The 22,359-nt window shown below is 33.2% G+C and overlaps 1 protein-coding gene and 1 long non-coding RNA gene across 8 annotated transcripts in view; one reads left to right on the plus strand and one right to left on the minus strand.

Annotated features, from left to right (window-relative positions):
* Positions 1-22,359, plus strand: part of LOC105148994 (rap1 GTPase-activating protein 1) — a 118,362-nt gene that overhangs the window by 17,605 nt on the left and 78,398 nt on the right. The window contains exons 1-2 of one of the 7 annotated variants that reach the window (XM_087414541.1): positions 1,108-1,392; positions 4,086-4,171. The exons of 2 other annotated variants lie outside the window; for them this stretch is intronic. In XM_087414541.1, the coding sequence (XP_087270667.1) occupies positions 4,131-4,171 (41 nt within the window). In that variant the 5' untranslated portion in view covers positions 1,108-1,392; positions 4,086-4,130. Of the gene's footprint in view, positions 1-1,107; positions 1,393-1,420; positions 4,172-19,543; positions 20,105-21,632; positions 22,273-22,359 lie in introns of those variants that run through there. 4 more of the 7 variants (XM_087414540.1, XM_011061111.2, XM_011061109.2 and 1 more) reach the window with 4 other exon arrangements.
* Positions 1-22,359, minus strand: part of LOC105148988 (uncharacterized) — a 116,364-nt gene that overhangs the window by 9,367 nt on the left and 84,638 nt on the right. The window lies entirely within an intron of this gene.

Here is a 22,359-nt window from a genome sequence, read left to right on the forward strand (position 1 = left end):
TGAATACAAAGTGTGAATAACTTCTTTCAAGTGGCAACCTTATCGGACCGGTGCGCGATGTTGGAACACGGTTGTAGCATTTCGTGAAAGGAAAGTGGGTTTTCCGCGTGCTCAAGAGAGTTTTAAATTTCCCGGAGGCTTTATCGGGCACAATTTCCTCGAGAAATTTATCGCAACGAATGTTAGTATCTCACAAATATACAGGTAAATATATACACTATGATGCACATATCCGAACGTTCATTTTTATCTGTTCCCAGGCTTCGTCATATGTTGATAAATTCCATTCTGACATTGTAAATCTTGATCATTTCGAAAGAATTTGAGCCGGAAAAATTTCCGTAATCGACCGCTGTGAAATCCATAATTCTTCCCGAGCCTCAAGCGATCTTCCGTGGTTGAACAACGGGGTATACTATTAGTATATATGTTCGGTAACTAGTCTCGTGATTTTCCGCTGGTCTCTTCCCTGTGCTATTATCTCAATATCGAAAATTGACGGTCTTGCTGTGCCATAATAGCATCAACGTAGAGAAGGATGTCTAAATCACTTAACTCTAAGCTGGTCTAATCTAATATGACCTTTTCTAGGCTAATTTTCTTGTGAATCCTTTAATAAACAAAGAAGACCACCGTTGACATTCCCAGGCACAAAAGAACCAAGAATTTACAGATAAAAAGCGATTGGGCTTAGAGTCTATGTTTTCATTGGTCTACAAATGTGATGAAAAATAAATATAAAAAGATATATAATTGTCAATGACAGTTCATACAATTACAGAACAATCATTGATTCAATATTGACTCTCATCGCACATTAGTATTTTTTTATTATAATAGTTTTATTCAATTAGTAAAAGTTAATAAAAGAAATTACCTTGACTAAAATGACAATAAAATGATTATAAGTAGTTTAAATAACCCTAGACACACATTGAGGATATCTCAAAAGTACTTAAAAACATTTGATGATAACTGATATCATTAACTATTGATGATAATTGATAGCACTCAAAGCATCGAGAACGATGTCTATTGGCTCCTGAAAGAGCGCAAACATCTTATCAGATATGAAAGACCGGCGATTCTCGACAAGTGGTTCGAAGTCCTCTTCTTGAGGTCCTCGAACAGGAGTGGAAAGTGGAGGTAGTGGAGGAACTGAGCGAATAGTGGACGAGGTAGAGAAAGAGGTGGCGGAGGAGACTATTGCGGTGGGAGTGAGTGCCACTGACGATGCAAGTACGAACAGGCTCGTTAAACAGTTCGACGCTTCGATATGCTTCGTGTCTCTCGTCTTCTTCTCTTCGGCGTTTTACAACGAGAAAGATTTCTTGATCAGTGTCGAGTTTTGATGAAAAGTGCGAAAGAAAGTGTTAACTATATACTGAAAATGTAGTGTATATACGTATATATATATATTTTTTATACCTATATCTATATAAGTATGTCCCACCTAATTCGAGTATCTGAATAATATCGCTTGATTTTTATGATAGGAAAAAACTGTCTTTCAGATGAAAGTGGAAATGATTTCAAGGGGGACGTATTTTGGTTGTGTTGTTTTTCTTTTAGATAGAGGCGGCAAAAATATATGAAGATCATCTTCACTTTTTTAAGAACCTTTTTGTATGATTATTTTACACAATATGATTCCTCTAATTATTCTATATATATAAGTATTAAAGTAGAAATATCAAAAAACCAATAGGTTCCGAATTATTTAACATTTTATGTCAATATATGTCGGAATAAAGTATCTCGTAAACTATTGGTTTTTTTATATTTGTATCTTAATATTTTTATATACAGAATAATTAGAAGAATCATATTATTTAAAAAAAAAATCATACAATTCCATTTAAAAAAGTGGAGATGATCTTCATCTATCTATCTCTTTGGCCCTTTCATTTAGAAAAATAACAATCCCCAAATACGTTCCCCCTTGAAATTGTTTTACTTCCATCTGAAACATTTTTTCCTATTATAAAAATTAAGCGAGATATTTCAGATGCTTGAGATAAGTGGAACATCCTGTATATATACATTTCGAATCGGCAATTGAAGTACAAAATCATAGTATTTTGAGAGAACTGTTACATGTAAACAATGTTATACGTTTTTATAATTGCACGCGATGTAAAAATCATATAATATTTAAATGATGTAGAATGTAAACCTTCCGAGTGACGTTATACCGGAATTCAGTGTGAATTACACATGAACCTCGTGAGTCGTGAAGAATAAATATGTGATTTATATCACTATCTCTTGAGTCGGGTGTAACAATAGCGTTATTCGAAATAATTGAAAGAAACTAATTTTGTCAAATGTCAAACAACTACGTGAATTCATTATGCGAAAACGAGAACGACGGGGATGCCGGTGATTTGTTTCAATTTTAAGATCATTTCAAGTTCTTTATCTTAATATGTCCGCGAGAGTGTTGTTCATGAAACATTGTTTGTTGAAATTAAAGCAACACGGATTTTCGATGCTGCCACAAATCTCTTTAGAAATCGTGAATCTTTATTCATCGAGGAGGAAAAGTTGCATTTTTCATGAATTTCTTTCTCTACATGACTGTATATATGTAGATTTTTCGGGAATATATTTTCGAACTTATTCAGTTTTCAAGATACAAGACTAGCTTTGTGCCCTAGATTTATCATTCATTGCAATGACGATTTTCGATATTAATATCGTTTTTAAAATAACTTAGAATTCAACTTTAAAACATTAAAGAAATTATTATATTTTATGAATTGCAATCGTATTTGAAATATTTTAAAATTAATTGAAAAATAGAAAATATTTGTTAGTACAGAAAAGGAGATGATTTCTTATGAAAAAAATAACATCTACCAATCTATGTGTTTTTATAAAACTTTACATATCTTCATTAAATAAAGCATTATACAAACAGGAATTTTATCAATTCATTATAATATTCTACACATATTTAGCATCTTAATTTGCCCATATTTAAGATGCGTTTCACGAGCTACTCAAACTGATTGTTTCAGCAACAAGAATAATCACGTGATGATTTTTATCGCAAAACTATATTATAACTGTAACTTTACACTACACTTTTCTACATAGAAAAGGCAAGAAGCATTGAATTTGCATTTGAGCGACACATTTAATATTTCTGTTTTTTACGTGTCATTTGCAATATTAACACGCTGAATTAAATAGTTATTAGCAATTATTACGTTAATCTGACTGCACTAAATCCTTTTATCTGGATTAGTCATATAAATAAAGAGAATAACTTAGGTCATATTATCGTGGTTAACGCTGGTTAACATGGTCGGTGCAGCAGCATTGTCAACCATTTGAGCGTTTGACGCTTATATAAGTTGAAAGTTCAAACTACAAAATTTCAGTCGCTGGAATAAAGGCGACAAATCTGTTGTTCTCCAATTGCTTATTTCAGCAACACGTGAAATTGTATCTTTATGTTGTATATATAAATGTTGTTATCTTCAAAAGAATATGTGATAGAACAATATACTCGTCACAACTCAAACAATCGATATCAAAAACGAGACTAACAATAATGTTGACTCTCATTCAGTCTCAAAGACGTCTTTAAAACGTCTATGTTTCAATTTGGGATGTCACTTTTTGTTATCTGGGAAGTTTCTAAAAAACATGATTTATTTGTCTCATATCGAAACTCATATCTCCTTTTACATTTTTTCTGAAAAAAAATTTCAAAAATTTTTATGATATACTTATTTGGTATAGATATGTTGCAAGTATTTATCGATGTTCGAAAATATATTTCCGGAGGATTAAATATACGGTGCGGATACGGTATCTAATACCGGTATCATTATAATTTTATTTTACATTGAATGTCCGATGAAAAGGGACATGACGTCGATTAGGTAGCCGAATAAGCGAGCGTTTCCTGTGCAAAGTGACTCGCTCAAAACGCGCGCGACTTCGTTTTAAGGCATCGAGGACATGGTACCGTTCGATAACTCGCGTTAGACTCGCCCAGGATATCGGTCATTGGCGACGTGCGATTATTTTGGCATTGGCGACGATCCGCTGACGATTCCGATCTCTGATAGGGGTTTCGCACATATGACGGAACGCCAACTCATTCAGCATACGACATGCTGAAGATACGCATGCTGGATTACATCGGCGATACTGGGTGAGTGTTGAATGTTCCTACATAAAACGCATTTGGAATATACAAGCTGTGACTAATCTTTACATTTTCAATCAAGTTTTTTTATAGAGAATGTATAATTCGTACTTATAAAAATAATAGAATTTTTGTATTAAGAAATAGGAATTTGAAAAATAGGAATTTGAGAAATAGGAAAATTGACTGTCCTTAGAAATGAGATATCTTAAAAAAATTTTTTTGATTAATTATTTTCACATTTTGAGCTGTATAAAATGATATTCGGAATGTCTAAGTATATCTAAAAAGAGAAATTGAATATAATTCTGTGGTCTGATTGCAAATGGATGATAAAAAATTTTAAACTCTTTATATGTTTTATTTATTTATATGTTTAACTTATTTTATATATCTTTTTCTTGAAATATATAAATAAGGCTATCAAGTAACAAATTAAAAAAAATTTAAAACAAGAGCTTCACTTGAAAAAAATTTATATTTCATTCCATTTATTAGGTGTTGGAATTAATTCGTAGCGTTTTTTAATGAAAGAATGTTATTTATTTCACATGAGCATTAAAAAATACATTAATGAAAGTACTTCCCATCACTTGTAAAACGCTACGAATTAATTCCAACACCTAATATATTTACGTTTTATGTTCCAATTTATACTTTTTACGGATTTCTGTTACTCTCCCCTTATGCTTTACTCTCCAATAAACGCTTCACGTTTTATTTTCACCAGAATCATAATCTTAAAAAATGAATTAGTGTATTATTACTGAAAAACAGATCATTGCATCAGTTATAAGTGTAGCAGCAGTGTAGCACTGTCAGTAATAATATACTGATTCATTTTTAAAGAGTATAGTTCCATTTTTGATTTCGTGTATTCTCTTTCTTAATTGTCATTGCACGTTTTAGATACGTTTCTTTATATAATATGATGCGAAAATTAATATCTAATTTTACATGACACTTTGAATAATTAACATTTAATTTAATAATTCAATATCTTAACGTTGTATGAATAAAATTTGTATGCAATACGTGATTTTATATATACATGTGCAAATTGCGCGCATTTAAAAGTCATTAGATAAATAGATCGAGAATGAAGGACTTTTCTCTTTTTCTCTTTGAAACAACTAATGTGATGAAAGTGAGCTTGTTTTGTTAGCACTAATCATCGTTGATCACGTTAAATTTTGTGATCACGCCATGAAAAATCCGCCAGCGGCAACGAAATTATACGCTCGTTAAGATCCGTTTTGGTGTCGGCAAATGGCTCCTCGATCTCGTCCACTAGAAACGCGTATATCGCTCATCTGGAATACCAATGAACGTATCGTGGAGAACAAGGCTGATCATTCTTTCCCACTTCAATTGTATAACGACGTAGCCTCTCGAGAACGCTTAATGCAGATCGTGCTTGGGATGAAAATGGAATGAACTAAGAGTCGTTCTCGCACTTTTAGAACGATGTATCGGAAATGACGCACGCAAACGGGAAAGTACTCCGAAATTTATAGAATACTCTTATTCTCCTCGAGAGACCAGGTTACTGCCTTCCGCTTATCGCTAACAAATTAATTTATTCGACGCTAAGCCACACTTCAATCGTGTTATCTGATTTCTATGCATCTCTTTTTAGAAAGAGTGGTATGTAGGTATGTGTCATGTTTAACTACACGAGTCATTTAATTAAACCTATTAAAACATCATGGAAATTATTTATGACAAGATTAATCTACAAATATTTTCTCCTTAATGTTTTCTTTCTGATAACGGTTTATTGTTGCTGCTAAACGTTTTTGCGACGTCTTCTATTAGCAGAAAAAAGATGTCTAACACATTCTCATAGCGAGTGATGCAATTCTCTGCGGTCGATCTGCTGCCATATCTGCACGGGCGAGTCGAGAGAGTGACGTAAATATATTTCTAATTTCCTGCTTATTCCGCGTCGGCCCACACTGTCCGTTCATCCGGGATATAATGACAGGCGCCTCGTGGGTGCGAAACGTTGGTAAATTAATCGAACGAGGTCGTCGGATCTCGGGCGAGCGAACGAGCGAGCGGGTGAATGAGCGAGTTAAACGGCACTGGTAATAATAAAAGGGCTGTCTTCAGCAGTAAAAACAGCTTTGCAACTGGTGTAAAATTCTTTGATATTTTTTCCTTCTTGCCTTTAATTTCTTGTTGGATTTAAATGTATAATCACTGTAACCAATTATACTAAAGAATCTTACAACAGTTGCAAAGCAGCTTTTTCTGTTAAACGTAGTTAGTTTTATTCGATGAAACTTTTCTAACGTTGTATTTTAGAGTATTTCGCTCATTCATTCACTAAATTCGCAATTCGATTTAGCTGCAAATAGAGATGACTATGAACGATATGAAAATAATGTGACCAAGAGTTTCTTGTTCATGAAAAATTCAAATTGATACATTAATTCTGCATAATTTTTATTCCATATATATGAATAAATTATATATTATACTATATAATATAAATGGTACCAATACTTTTTATTTTAAAGTATAAATTTTAAATATGTGTAAAATATAAAAAATGTGTACATATATAATCTTAAATATATGTTCGAAAATGAAATTTTATTTTTGAAATTTTTTTCAAAATAAAGAGATTTAAGAGATTAATAGATCTTATTTCCTAAGCTATTAATGGATCAAGTTCATGAGACAAATTCAATCGATGTATTACAATTTGCGTGTGCGATGCATTTATCCTGCGTCTTGTGATACAGGAAATTACGAAAAAATTAGTCAGGAAACGCAACCGCAGAATGCATGAAATTTCCCGAGAATTATCGTTTGTTACGATTCCAAAGAAATACGACATATCATACTAACGCAATAAAAATGAATGATATGGCATGATTAATGCTGATAAAAAATATGCCGATAATATATTTGTTTCTTATGATTTGTAGCGACACATAAATTGCCGATGCCGATCGAAGAAATTATAATATAACTGTAATACATTATTACGTTGCAATTATAAAATAATTTACTAAAGAATTATTTGAAGTTATTTGAAGAGTTATTTAGATTGTGAATATATCCAGTTTAAAAGCACATTCTTTTGCAAGTCAATTTGAAATATTTTTCAGATTTATTCGCTCACCTTCGAAACTTGGACGCAAACATTCTTTATTTTTGTAAAACTGTCGACCCATAAATCCCAAGCCAAACAGTTACCTAAATTTACGATTGTTCAATCCGCGAATGCTGCAGATTCTACAGATAATTCTTTGCATTATAAATTCTTAATTTTTCAATTGATATTATACATTGCTTATTCCATTTATAGCGTGCATGCTTCCATTACGAATTCTTTTATAACACTGGTGATAATATTTAATATTGCCTAACAATTGAAAAATTGTCTTCGTGTATGCTAATATCAGAGGGCGAAAACATCAAGAATAAGGAACCGGAGGTTCTCCAACTGTCGCACATAAAAAAATCAATGCCGCGTTGACAGTTAAAGATCAGGTACTTGTGGATCCTGTTGTGAATATACTTTATATTTTATATCCACGCCCATTTCCGCGTAGTTTGAAAAGGATGTAACCGTCGCATCGGGTGAGTCGTGCGAGAACGACGTGGACATTTTTTAGTCAGATCACTTTAGCGTAACGGAAAGGAGTAGCGAATGCCGGAAACGTAAATCCATCATGGATTTATTGCAATGATATCTTGATATTAAGGAAAAAAAAAAAGGATTGGCAGAAGTCATTGTACATATCTTGCAAAGTCTATGCCCATTTAAATTATTAATTGCTAATATTATATAAAAAAAACGACTTTGTAATACAAAAATAATATATACGATTGAAAATATTTATTACTGTACGGAGAAATCGTACTTTCTGAAATACATTAATTTCCCTCATGTAGACCGTTTTTTACTAAAAAATTTCAGAATTTTCTTAAGCTGTCGATAGAAACATTTAACATCTTGTCGATTTTATCGAAATCTCGAGGATTATAGTGAGGTACGATGGCTGCACTTAAAACGTGATAATAATTACTAAGGTTGACGCGACTCGCTAAGTGCCCGCATACCGTATATGTTAAAGTGGCGGAACCAGTTGCAGATGAAAGTAAGACTCGGAGAAAATCGTGCGATTAGATAATCCTTGTCACCTTAAAGCTTTTTTCTTGCATTTTCGAAATCTCTACCGATTTATCAGAGATAAAATATCACCTCGTAATACTGCACTGTTCGAAATTTAATTTATGAATTTAGTAATATGTAAAGGGGAAAAAAAAGTTTGTAGTTGTGAGATAACTGAAAAGTAATGAATGGTTTAACTAAAAATTTTACAGTAGTCTTAATATAATGAATGCGTGCATTAAATTTCATGCAAATCTACTTAAAATTTTATGGAAAGTACATTAAATTTCATAAAATTTTATGACAAGCATATTAAATTTTATGTACGTGTACATAAATATATTTTTCAGTTACAAATATATTAAATTTAATGTAATGTTATGAAATTAAAGTCGACTTGTGTAAGTTAAAAATATAATTTTATGATATTTTTTAACATTTATGATATTTTTTAACATTTAATGTTTAATACACATGTTTAACAATACTATAATTTAGTTTTTAATTAAATCATTTATTATTTTTCAGTTACCTTATAAGCTTCCGTTACATATTTCTTAAAATTCACTAAGAAATTCCTAATTGTAGTATAAGTAAAATATTAGGAGTCGATATTAGGAGTCTGGGTCGAATTGTCTGGGTCGGATGATTGTAAATTTTTTATCCTCATAATGGAGAACTCTTGAAATATTATTCCATGTATTATTTTCCTTCTAATGTATTATTTTCCTTCTGTTTGATGGATTTATGTCCCTTATAATTTACGTAAGGTTTTTATTTTAACGTGTATCCCTTTTTGGATAGCTTAAGAATAGCGATAGCTTAAGAATGTGAATTATGTTCGACTTTCTAATTGGAATATTAATATATTTTCCTGATGGTCTTTTTTATACGGCACGTAAACTGCCTTTCATCATTTCAACGTCCTGAATAAATATTGAACGAATCGTAATATGATGTGTCAACAACGGAAATATATGGTTTTCTTCTATCATGAAAGATATTATGTAGCCTATATGAAGTATATGTTACATCATAAATTATAATATAATTTAGTCCCTTATTTTCAGAATTAACTTATTTTTAGAATTATGTTTTGTTTGTAAGCTACACTGTGCCTCAAAATCATTGAACATTAAAATCGTATTAAAAATACGTTTAAAAAATGACAAAAAAAAGATTTTTTACGTCAGTCCTCATTTTGCGTTTTTTCAGTTTTTTAAATTGTGTTAAGTTGTGTTACATTGTACTAATATAACACCATTAATACCGGAAAAGGACGGGACGAACCGGTGTTCTTTCCTCGATTGTTCAGAAAGATAGCCTTCTGATGTAGCAGGCCTTAACAAAGCCTCATAGGTATGGGCCAGTAAACCGCTGGTGGGCGCTTTTCTGTTTATAAATTGGAGAATTAGAATTCACAAACGTAGCCATTCTAATCAAGGAAGTACCATAAGTGAAGTACCACAAGTTGAATTTATCACAATAATATATATCCCTCTTAAAAATAAAATTGATATATTTCGGTATATTTCGCATAAATCAGTTAGCTATAAGAAAAAGATTGAAAATTTTTGTTGGCTTATAGAAAAGTGTCACATCTCAAAATAAATAACTTTTGAATAAAACATATTTAAAATTCTTTTGGAATTAAACCAAAGTTTTAATTAGGATAGTGAATATGCATTATTTTCCATGTCATATTTTCAATTACATATAATGTAATTTTTAAAATTGTATCATGAGTTTTCAAAATTTGAGCACAGCAATCTTATTAATTTAAAGTTGTATAAATTTTATCTTTTATCATAAAAGTAATAAGACTCAATAAATTAAAATAAATAAAAAAACAAAGGGCTATGAGCCTAAAACAATCATCATAAAATAACAAATTCCTATTAAATAGTTAAAAAATAAAATAAAACATGTCATGAAATTAAAAAACATGAAATTTGAAATGACAATTTGAAACGAAAACATGAAATGACGGTCAAATTAAATTTCATGTTTTTTAATTCATGACATGTTTTATTTTATTTTTTAACTATTTAATACAAATTTGTTATTTTATGATGATTGTTTTAGGCTCGTAGCCCTTTGTCTTTTTATTTATTTTTTATCTTTTATCAAAATTGTTGTATATTTTCATATAAGCAAGTGTCGACAAAATATTTTTTTTTTCATTATCTCAAAAATGCTAATTTTTTTACGTAAAATTGAAAACTGGATGAAATGTCCTATACTTTTCGCAACTCCGCGAGTAGCACACAGAGAATCCCGTCTATCCCGTATCCGGAAGCTTTGTTCGCATCCCCGTGTTCCTCCCATGCGCTTTTAATAATAAAGCGTCGCTCTTTTTGGACCACTATAAGAACGCCTGTGATACGTGGATGAATAACGGTGCGGAATTGGATGCCCCATGCACGTGCGGCAGGTTTTTTTGTGTAGCATCCTGTCCCCTCTAAATCCTTGTTCGTGTTCCCCTTTTCGTTTTGATTGCATTTTTCATGCGGGGAGGGATACTTTTTTTTTCATTCTCTCTATCGTTATCTACTCGAAAATGTTGCATTATTCCGTAAAATTAACCATTATTTGTCAACTTTTAAATTTTAGTCATTTTAGTTGGTAATCTCTTTAAATTTTTTTCTTAAAATTACAAATTTAATTATGAAATCAAATTAACTCTCATAATTTATCAGTAAGTTTATCAAAAACCGTTAAAATGATAAATATAGGCAAGAAATGCTCATAATAATTCTTAAATATTTTTCGCAATAAATTTATTCAGGTACAATTTTTCAGCATATTAACATCTTTTTAATAGGATGCCTGATTGAACATCAAATTATTAGAATTGCTTGTCAATTTATAATTCGTGATAAAATAAGATAAAATAAAAAAAAAAATATATATATATATATATATATATATATATATATATATATATGAGTTCTCGAGAAGAGTCAAATAACAAATTTACATAAAAAGAACACAAAAAACGCAGTTCTAATTGCGGGATGAAAAATCTTGTATTCAGAAATCTTACATATGTATAGAGTGTACAATCCTCGGATGTTTCGACTAAATTCTAGCCATCATCAACGAATTAAATTACTTATTTAAGTAGGCAATAAAGCATACACTGTTAGAAATGTGAAACCACGAGCTTCCTTTACATGTAAATGAAGTTCGTGGTTATGAATAAAATTAAAAGTAATGAATGATTTAACTGAAAATTAAGTTACAGTAGTTACTTAAATGTAATGAACGTGTACATTAAATTTCATGAAAAATACATTCAATTTTATGTACATGTACACAAATATACTTTTTAGTTAAATACATTAAATTTAATATAATGTCATGAAATTAAGTTCAAATTCTGTAACTTAAAAGTTAATGAAATTTAAGAACAGTACAATCTTGAAGCGCGGTTTAGCAGATAGCGTACTGGTCTAGCATGTCCCGGATTCGATCTAGTAGAAATTAAAATATTTACGCTCGTGTTTCCTCTCGGAAAAGGCCGGCAACCTCCCGAGAGTATCCTTGCTCACAGAAACACCTCTCGAAAAATCCGTCGTTCAGTATCGGCATTAAAACTGTAAGTCCCATATGCTCGTGGCAATTGAATAATCAGTGTGCGCAGTATAAGCATATGAGAGAGATAACACAGGCCAGAAACCTAACGTAAGAAGAATCTTGAAGTGCAATAAGATGACATTCTTACTACACTTCAAGATTGTATGCTTTATTGCCTAATTATTTAAGTAACACTTTGTGGAATCTAATTTACTTCGTTGAAGAGTTTAGCCGAAACGAGGATTGTACACTCTACATATGTAAGATTTCTGAATACAAGATTTTCACTCCGCAACTAGAATTGCATTTTTTATGTTCTCATTTGTCCGTTATTTATATAAATTTATTTTAATTCTTGATATTATAGTAGTTTAATTGCGTTTATAAGTCCGAAAAATTAATTCAGTACACAGTTTAAATGACTGCAAATATGATATATATGCACATACATACATAGTATATACTGTGAGTGCAAAAAGTATTTGTACAGAAAATATTTTATAAAAAAATTTTATTGCTTCTTAAAATTACATATACCAAAAAGATGTGTATTAATTATAGAAAATATATCATCTGAAAAATAAACAAAAGTTAAAAATTGTATTGTTTGGATACTTAAAAATTCGTACAGTCGAGAAATTTAGTTTCTAATATCAGGAATACATGCGAAGCTCAATTGTTTATGTTAGAACAGAATGTATTCATTGTATAAAATTATTAATTAATGTTTATTTTCTATAAATAAGACTTTTTTTTATAAAAAATTTCCTTGTGCGAATACTTTTTGCTCTCATAGTATATGTAATTCAGATTAAATTATTTAAGTATTAAAGATTTTCTTTGACCTTTATGGCCATTATTTCTATTTCTTATTGTTGAGTTTTCAAATGTATGGTCCAGTAAGATTGTTCGTAATAATTCTTAATAATCTAAATTCATACGATTGTTACATCGCTAAGGCAAAGGTTATCAACAGACTCATCAATGAAATTTATTCATGAATTTCTTGATTACCTTTAACCTTTAGGTAAGCATATATTGTGAAAACAGGCCTAAGACTAACTCGAACGTGCATTTCCGCAGAAATATACGCATATGGGTTTTCATTACACATATACATGCGTATACACACGTGATCATTGCTCACACACGGCCTATCGATTGCAAAACGAAGATAATATATAGTCAAAAATATTTTGTATTTGTATGAAATGGTCCACTTAAGTCTTTGTTAAACTTTTGTATTGAATCTTTTATATTATGAGTCGGTTGTTCCATCTTTAGATAAACTATGTGGTAATTTACTTATTGGATAAAAGAGTAAAAGAGTAAAAGATTGCCTTAGATTGGGTTATTTCACCTTTTGATAAACTTCAGCTCACTGTTTTACTTTCTTACTTTCTCTTTTACTCTTTTGTTTATCCAATAAGTAAATTTCTACTAGTTTATCTAAAGATGGAACAATCGGCCCTTAAGGATTAATTTAACATAATGTGATTATTATAATAGTAACATTTTTATCGGTAGGATTCATAATGTAGCTTGCAGCAATTGCATTCCCGAATATACGTGCCGAGTTTATTATTTCAATTACTTGCCAATCTTTCGACCTTCTTTCGAAGAAGATTTCGTTCCGATGTTAGGATTCGTCAGGCTTTGTCAAAACGAATGGTGGAGAATTACTGTCATAACTGGAAATCCGACTTCTTTTTTCGCTCTTTTTGTTCTTGTTCCACATTTTTTATCCGCTTGCTCTCCCATTCCAAAACGAGGGAGGATTATGAATATTCGTGCGTTGTTATCGTTTATTTGCAATCGCATACCTAACTATTTCCGATGTATCTCCTAACGTACAATATTGCGAATCGCTCTCGATGTTCGCAATCAGCAAGCATAAATATATAATTAACTGTTATTAAATGAAATTAAAATTTTATTTAAATCGCAATCACTTATTACATTTTTTAGTTAGTGAATAGCTATTCTTTAGTTAGTGAATATGTTTCTGAGTTTTATTGTTATCTTAACATGACAATTTTGCAAGCTGGAATACAAAAATAACGTCGCCCACATGTCTACTATAGTCATTGTCGCAATATATGCTTACGATATGATAAGTTATGCAACTACCGCTATTGTATTTCCGTTCTTTTTTCTTTTCCTTTAATAATAGAGTCAATGACTTTTTACACAACGTTTTGCAGCAGTTATTATTAATGCTATATATACTAAGGAAAAAAATATTATTAATTTATATTAACGACCTCCTTGTTCGCACCACTTATCACCTACATCTTTATCACGGTGATAATAAGCGTACTCAACTGTAATCGTGCTTTGTCTTCGGATGCGTACTCTTCAGTTCAACAATATCACGTATCCAAATCTTGGCGTATAATTTTAACATCTTACATATTACATTTCTCGGAATTGTATCCAGTCAATTACTTTTTCTAGAAACTTTTGCTCAATTAAAATCTGTTCTTCGTACTGATTAATATCCGACACGATCTGTTTCACCGGTTGCATTTCTCTCACCGTAGAAAATCTGTTTTTATTTCTCATCGGACTCCGTCGATGGAATATCGATCATATCTTTCGTTATCAGCGGGAATTCGAGGCGATTTAATTTTCTCGTACTCGATTCGAAAATCATTCTCAGTTTATTTGTGACGACAGTGAAACATAATCGGTTTTCTTTCTCGCGTACCTGTAACGAATCGAGAATCTAGCTCACCGTGTACGTATAACAGTTTGTATAATTTTGCAAAACTGGGGCCTTAATGTTCGGTGCGCGAGAAACATGCCTCGGAGCAGCGGGACGCAAAACACCATGGAAACGGGACAGACCGTGCAAATGGATTTACGTGAGTAGGTGAGTAGGTAGGTAGGTAGGTAGGTAAATAGGTAAATAAATAGATAGGTAAATAGGTAGATAGATAGATGATCAAACTCTTGGCGCGTGTAGGTAGACGGTGCTAGAGATCCTCAAGTAAGAGGTTAGACATATGATATACATGACGTTTAGTCTGTCATATTTTTCGGGACTTATTTAATATAGAACGAGATAGCTAGATAGATCTATTTTAAACGTCTTGAAAAATATGGCGGACCAATTAGATGTTATCTAAACTATGTTATCTAATCTCTTACTTGAGGATATCTAGAACACTTTAGACGGTGCAACATACAGCAGCTGCTTTAACGGGTGCACTGTTTGTTTTTCCGAAACGCGAGATGCGGAATAATGCACCATTTGCTACGGAATTGTCGATTCTAATCATGATAAAATTGCTAATTAATAAATAAGGTGAAGCGCAGCGATCTATTTGGACGAATGAAAAAATATAACAGATATTTTATTTCGAAATAAATAATTATAAGATTGCAAAGTAAAAAAATGTAAATAAATGGTAGTAACGATTCAGAAATAAAAGAAATTAACATAATAATATTGGAACAATATAAATTAATAGTTGGTTATCACTTTTTCATGATTTGGTAATCACTATCAGCTAGATATTTATATTTTAACACGATTTCGTATTGTTGGTTTTATATCGTTAAGAAATTGTTTCATGTTCATTTGAATAGATTTGCATTCGCTACATTCCATCTTACGACAAACTATTGGCGTCTAATGAGTAATAAAGTGCACCTCAAGTTCAATTGAATAAAAGCGATGTTACGTAAGCGATTATACATTCCTAAATATCTATCGCCCTATCCCGTAGTGTTTCATAGTCGTTGACGTTCCATTTGCTCTCCTGCACTCTGGAACAATAGCAATCAGATCGAAGAGGTTGCATTGTTGCCGGCATGCTTTATGAACGGCACATATGCTCGAGTATCACAGGTATGCGATACCCTCCGCATTATGGCACTCGTTTGGGATCACTGGCGAAATCTATCACCGATAAATCACCGCTCCCATCCTATACGATGTAACGTTCATTTTCCGTTCTTTCCGAATTTCTCTACTTTCTCTGACTGGCAATTGCACATCGTCTATAGTTAGAATCGTTGCTCACGTATTTTATACTCCTTTATATGAAATTCAATTTAATACTGAGAATTATTTATTTTGAGTATTAAAAGCCTCGAACAACAATTTAATATTTAAAATAAATAAATAAAAAAAAAGATCAATTATTTAAAATTATGCAATGTCTCTCGAAGCTACTGATATGATATCTGATTTAATCGATAATATTTATTTATAGTATTTTATTTTATTCAACAGGAAAATATTTATATAAATACAAATTATACCTTTTAATTTTTTAAATATTAGGAAGAACTTACATTTGCATACATGTTATATATATATATCTCGATTATATAAGTTGTATTTTAAACCATAACTTTAGGTGATTCCTTGGATCATTTCAAGTCTTAAAGAAGTCTTAATAAAATTTTAATAATAATTAAAAGTCTTAGATTTAAGAAACATAGTTTCCAAGATATAGAACATTTAAGTTTTTCAAAAAAACATTTTCTTAAATATCTTAGATTAATTATGTTACCAATTATGTTTCTTTGAAAATTATGATTTTTCAAGAAGATTACAAAATTTAATAAACGTTACATCTAATATTTATCTATTTATCTACTTTCATCTTTGTGGCCTGCGCATTTTGCGATAGTGGATTATTCGAGGAATATCTTAACAATCTGTAAAATGTATCTGAAAGAAAAAAAAGAAAAAAAATACTTGACCTTTTGAATCTCGGCCAATGAGATACATGGTTGCCTCATCTACCATAACTGTGGATAACAATGCAACAAATAGAATAAACACATTAAAATCTTGTACATCTATAGTTTATTGTCTTAAAACGTGCATGATAGTTATATTATATAATATTTACGTCCCTTCAGTATCTTTGATTTATGAGCAGGTTTTCAAAACGTATCCCAAATTATCGACCTCTGAACTGAATAACATAATTATACATTAATATCCTTTCTACGTTCGATACGATATCTGTTTCTCTACTTTAATTTTTTTTATATTCCTACCAACAAATTCAATGTTTATTTCAATTTTAATTCGTTAAGAAAAAGCTGAATTAGTGTTGCAAAAGACTGTCATCCTTAAATTCCGTATCGATTAAGATTTAAAAAAATATTAAAAGGTTCCCGTATGCATTATGCATAAAACTAATCTGCACGTTGTATAGTTTTGAGGAAAATTTAATGATTAATTTCTGAGATTGCACGCGAAAAGTAAATTTGACTAGAATATTTTTCTTAATAAACTTATTAATATCGTTATTCGTATAGAGATTATTTCAATATTAACTGACTTAAATCCTTTCTATTTGTACACTCATTAGCATTGCTCGATTGCTAATCCGCGTCGCACAGTCGTCTTAATAAAAAAGCAGCATTCGTTTATAAGTAGATTAATGGACTCATCTTGTGCTCTCAGGCGGCGACGTCACGTAATCGGCCGGTACGAAATCGAGGTTTTTGTCAATGGACAATGTCGTTCGCAATAGGCTGAGACTTGAACTGACCAGGAGGCCAATGGACCCTGTCGACCCAACCTATGATTGACTCAGTCTAGGTTGAATTTACGATAGTATCGATCGTACGATGCGTATCAGCATTCTGCTGCCGTATCGCAACATCATGTCCTCCGCGATCGCTTTCGTAAATACGAATGTATTGGGCCAGTCGTCAATCGATCTGTGTCCGTTAAAAAAATGTCATGGAAAAAAAGATCGCACAAGATTGAAGAGAAAGCACCCCTTGCTTCGCGTTCCCTTCGAAAAGGCTACTAAGGTTTAACTATAGGATTTAATCGACGTAAGTGTGAATCTATCGGTGCTTTCCAGCAAGCGACACAATGTAACACACCTGGTTGATCATTTCATCTTTGTTAATATAATAGACGAACAACAAGGATGTAATAAATCTGTTCTTTTTAGCTAAAATTCTTGCACTGTTCACGTTTCTTCTCTACGTTGAAGAGAAAAAAAAAAGTAAATCGTACAAGAAGTTTAGGTAAAAAGAAGAACAACAGATCAAATAATTTACTGTATTACACTGTTAGCTGTGTCTCTTGCTGGAAAGTATTCTATGTTCAACTCATGAGAAATTCAAGAAACGGATAGAGTCTCGCGTAAAATATATTTTTCGTAAGGCACGTCTTTTCACACATACACACGCACACACAGACGCATACATGAGCTGCTAAGATGGTGCTACTTTTGTACAAAATAAAATCATGGAGTCTGTTAGATAGGCTGTGTTCAGAGAGGCGCTGTTAGAGTATCAGTCTATCCTTATTTTACATCTAATGAATGACAAAGAATGATACAAATAACGCTAAAGTTTATTCTGCAATTGCGTAAGTGTAAATGGTTGTAAGAATTGACTAATCACACTGTTAAATCTATAGTATCAAATAGGGTCTCTTTCACCAACCTCGATTAAGTTAACCGACGGTTACATGAGACTCATTTATGCTCATTTCCGTAGATTAACTTTAATCTCGGTTCACAACTTACTCTTCGTCTTTTTCTAATCTTTAGAACTAGAAAAAGACAAAGAGTAAGTTGAAGAGATTAAAATTAATCTACGTTGGTAGAAACGGGTATTAGACCTAGTTTCACAACTCATGGTTAATTTTTAACCGAGGTTTAACTTATTTTCAGTAATAATGAGTAATAATGAGTTGTGAAACTGGGCTTAAATGAGCCCCATGTAACCGTCGGTTAACTTAACCAAGGTTGGTGAAAGAGACCCTTAATCTTAACTCTGGCGAGTCGCCACTGCTCTTACTACAAATATATTGTTATTTTTTACTAAAATGATAATTAAATTTGACAGTATATCATCGTATCAATTTGACTGTTTAGTGTCAAATATAACCATTGTTTTAATATAAAATAACGATATGATTGAACAGTGGCAACTTACATTAAGTTAAATTTGATACTACAAATTTAACAACGTATAATCAAATTCTTCTCGTATTCGGCTGTGATTGGTGAATTTTTACGACTACCACTTACAACTACGATTGCGCAATTGTAGAATTGCCTCGACATACACACACACATATATATAAGGAGTTATTCAGTATGTTTGAAAATTATTTAAAAATCATGGTAAATCACCGTAATAAAATACAAAGCGTCATACGTTACAAATAGTATAATGCAAGGTCTTATTAAAATCAGAATTTGCAAGTCTATCAGATTTTTACGCAAATCCGCAACATATACAGCCTCGATCATTCAGCGTGCACGACGCGTCACAGCGTCTGCGAGGCATTCACATAGTCTCGCTAGAAGAAGTAATATCGCTATAGAAGAAGCGTAGGTGCGCTATAAAGGTGTACCCGTCGTTCGAAGGCGAAGAGAAAACGTCGCGAAGAAGAAAAAGCTAAGAAGGCGCGCACATACACTCGATTACACAGTAAATCGAGAGACAGAGAAGGAAGGAAGTAGGCGAGACTCGTTATGCGAGGACGACGAGGGTGGGAGAGGAGAGGGGTTACGTTACTCTCCCTCTCCCGGCCCCCTTCTCGGGGACCGTCGACTTGACCTCCCCTCCAGCGACGCAAATCGCCGGCCGCTTCTCGTTTACCCCCTCCGGCGGTCACCACCGGGGTCTTACGACGCACAGAGGGGTACGCGCGTCACGCATGCCTCCTCGTGCTCTCACACTCGCTTCAACGGGCCGATCGTGTACACGTGCTCTTCACCGCCGCGCCGATCTCTCGTCGATCTCTTGCCGATCTCGCTCTCAGCCGCGATCGTATCGGTCGTCGTACCTCCAGCGTTACTCTCGATATCTCTCGCAGCGACGCGTACCAAATTGATAGTTATGCGCGAGACAATGTTGCGTGGTTACGAGTTCCCCGGAAAATAGGATCGACGTGTGTGAACCGGTCTTTCTTTCCAGGAGCATGTTGAAACGTGCGATATACCTAATGTGACTTTGGTTATCACGCTTTGCTTTTCGATCTGACGGTGATGACATTGGGTAGAAAACTATGTACGATCAGTTTTTCTGCAAATATATACGATTGTGTGTTTCTAGTGCGCGATTTCGATAAATGTATTTCGGCGTAATTGTATAGATGTCTATAGATTGTCGAGTGTTTCGTCACAAACGTCGATTTCGAATCGGATTTCTTGCTACGTATCGTAGCTCCGCGAGCGAACAAAGACAGTGGGCGAAACTGATAACAGTGTGTCGATAACACCGACGTTAGTTACTGCTTCCAATTCCTCTTCGATTTGTAGCTTCTGTCTCCATCAATGTGCGATATTGACGCGTAGATGGTTAATTGAATCGCTAATCAGCTACTTGTCATCGCGTTCCACTGATGTTTAACTACTAGCATTCGATCGCGAATCGATTTCGAGACTGCGCGAACCGAAGGTCTACGTTCGATCAAGAGTCTCTTTCGCTTCCTGGAAAAATTGGAATGATACAAAGAACGACAGATAATAACGTGCTGTCTTCTCGCTTGGATTACTCGCTTCTCTTTAATCGTTCGTGTCAGCAACTTCGGTCTCCGCAAGTAAATTCAATCCTCTTTTATCCGTTTGTTGGAAACTGAGTTTATTTACGTTTCTTTACGATTTTGATCTGATGTTTTTGCCACCGGGTTATCTTCGATATTCAGCACTCGTCGAGTTGAATGCCCGAAGTCCACGCGTTTCAAGATTCGTTGTTTAATTACAAGATTATTTCAAAGAAGGGTGACTATTTTAAGTGAATTTAAAGTTCTTGCAGCTGTCACATAAATATAGGTGTCATTTAAAACGAGTGATAGAGAAAATATTGAATTTCATTTGTTTACCTTTAAATAAGAAAGTATCATTTTGTTTGGGCAGCGAAGAGAATGAAAATTCAAACTTTTATTCAAACCCCAATGAACCATTATTATTGACATAGATACTTTTCTTGTATTCGATATATTATTTTGTTACTATGTTGTAATTGCTATGTAACTTTAAAATGTTACTTACTTGTCACTGCTACTTATAGATCAAGAATTAGAAAGTCTTGTTCTAAAGAAACAAAAGAATAAGAGACACACTAAAATAAATCGATGAAATTCTACAATATTATTGCGTTATATAAAGCATAAAGAAAGTGTAAAACTAGAAAAAAGTCAGAAAACAGTTTGAAAACTTCAATTAATTTAAAGTCATTTGAAATTTTTAAAAATATCTTCTCTTTTTCTTTAAATAATCTTATATTAATAAGATCAATTTGCAAAATTTTTTCATTCAACAAAACTAAGATTTCTTTTAATTTCTAATTTCAAATTAAAAACATTTATCGACAACGGATTATGAGAGGTTTTACAATAAGTAATAAAAGTCAATATCTTCACAAATTTGCTATAAATTCAAACAGCAAGTAGCAAATAATCAGAGTTATTGAACCCGAAGCGAATTACCGGAGCGAAATATCGGATTACGAGGTTTTACAATTAATGATAAAAATCAATATCTTCACAATTCGCTGTGAATTCAAATAGCAAGTAGCAAATAACCGGAGTTATTGAACCGAAGCGAATTATCGGGGCAATCAGATCGGTGTCTTGCACGGGATCCGTCTTATTTTCTAACGATAACGATCTCACGTGCTTCTTATCGATCTACGTGCACCAAAAAGTAGGCAAATCCAGCGAGAGGCTATCGATCAATTGAACGCTTTCGGGCCTGCAGGCCATGCATGCACGCAGAGAACGCTCTTATCTCTATAATAGTTATCGAATAGACTAGAGGCGAACCGGAGATTTGTTGAGTAAAAGAAGAGAGAGACAGACAGAGAGAGAGAGAGAGAGAGAGAGAGAGAGAGAGAGAGAGAGAGAGAGAGAGAGAGAGAGAGAGAGAGAGAGAGAGAATCATCGCGAGAATCATCGAGCGGTGGAGGGCGACCTCGAGATAAGGGAGGACAGCAACGGGGAGGAGCTCATCGATTGTAAATTATAATTCACCCGCGCGCGTCGCGACTGCGGAAAAATCGGCCGGGCGGACGAAATAATTATTGTGCACGTTCGCATCCCTCGCTTTCTCTCTTCGTACGTGTATTCAGTGAGAGAGAAGGAGACGAAGAAGGAGGATTAATCGCACCATGCCGATCGTGACGTGAATCGAATGCGAGATCCGCCGCGTCGTCTTCGAAGGGCGGAGAACACGCCCGTGGTGCAAAGTGATCGGCAAGGTGTCATCGCGGCGATCGTCCATCGCCGAGAAGGTGGAGGAAAAAATAGTGTTGTTGGTGGTGGTGAAGGAGGAGAGCTCGTCGTCTGGATGCCAGTTCTCGAGGGCGGAGTGCGAAAAAGGGCCGTGCGTAAAATGCGGATGAGAATCTGCGCCGCGACCAAGGAGTCCTACACACTCCTCTCCAAGAAACGGTAAAGATTCATTTTCTCTGTCGAAATCTTGTTCTCGAAATTAGCGAATCTAGAAATTTGTCAAAGGGACAGCCATTAGCTCGCCTC

This window comes from Acromyrmex echinatior, chromosome 16, assembly GCF_024713525.1.
Source record: "Acromyrmex echinatior isolate Ae372 chromosome 16, ASM2471352v2, whole genome shotgun sequence".
Taxonomy (NCBI): Eukaryota; Metazoa; Arthropoda; class Insecta; order Hymenoptera; family Formicidae; genus Acromyrmex; species Acromyrmex echinatior.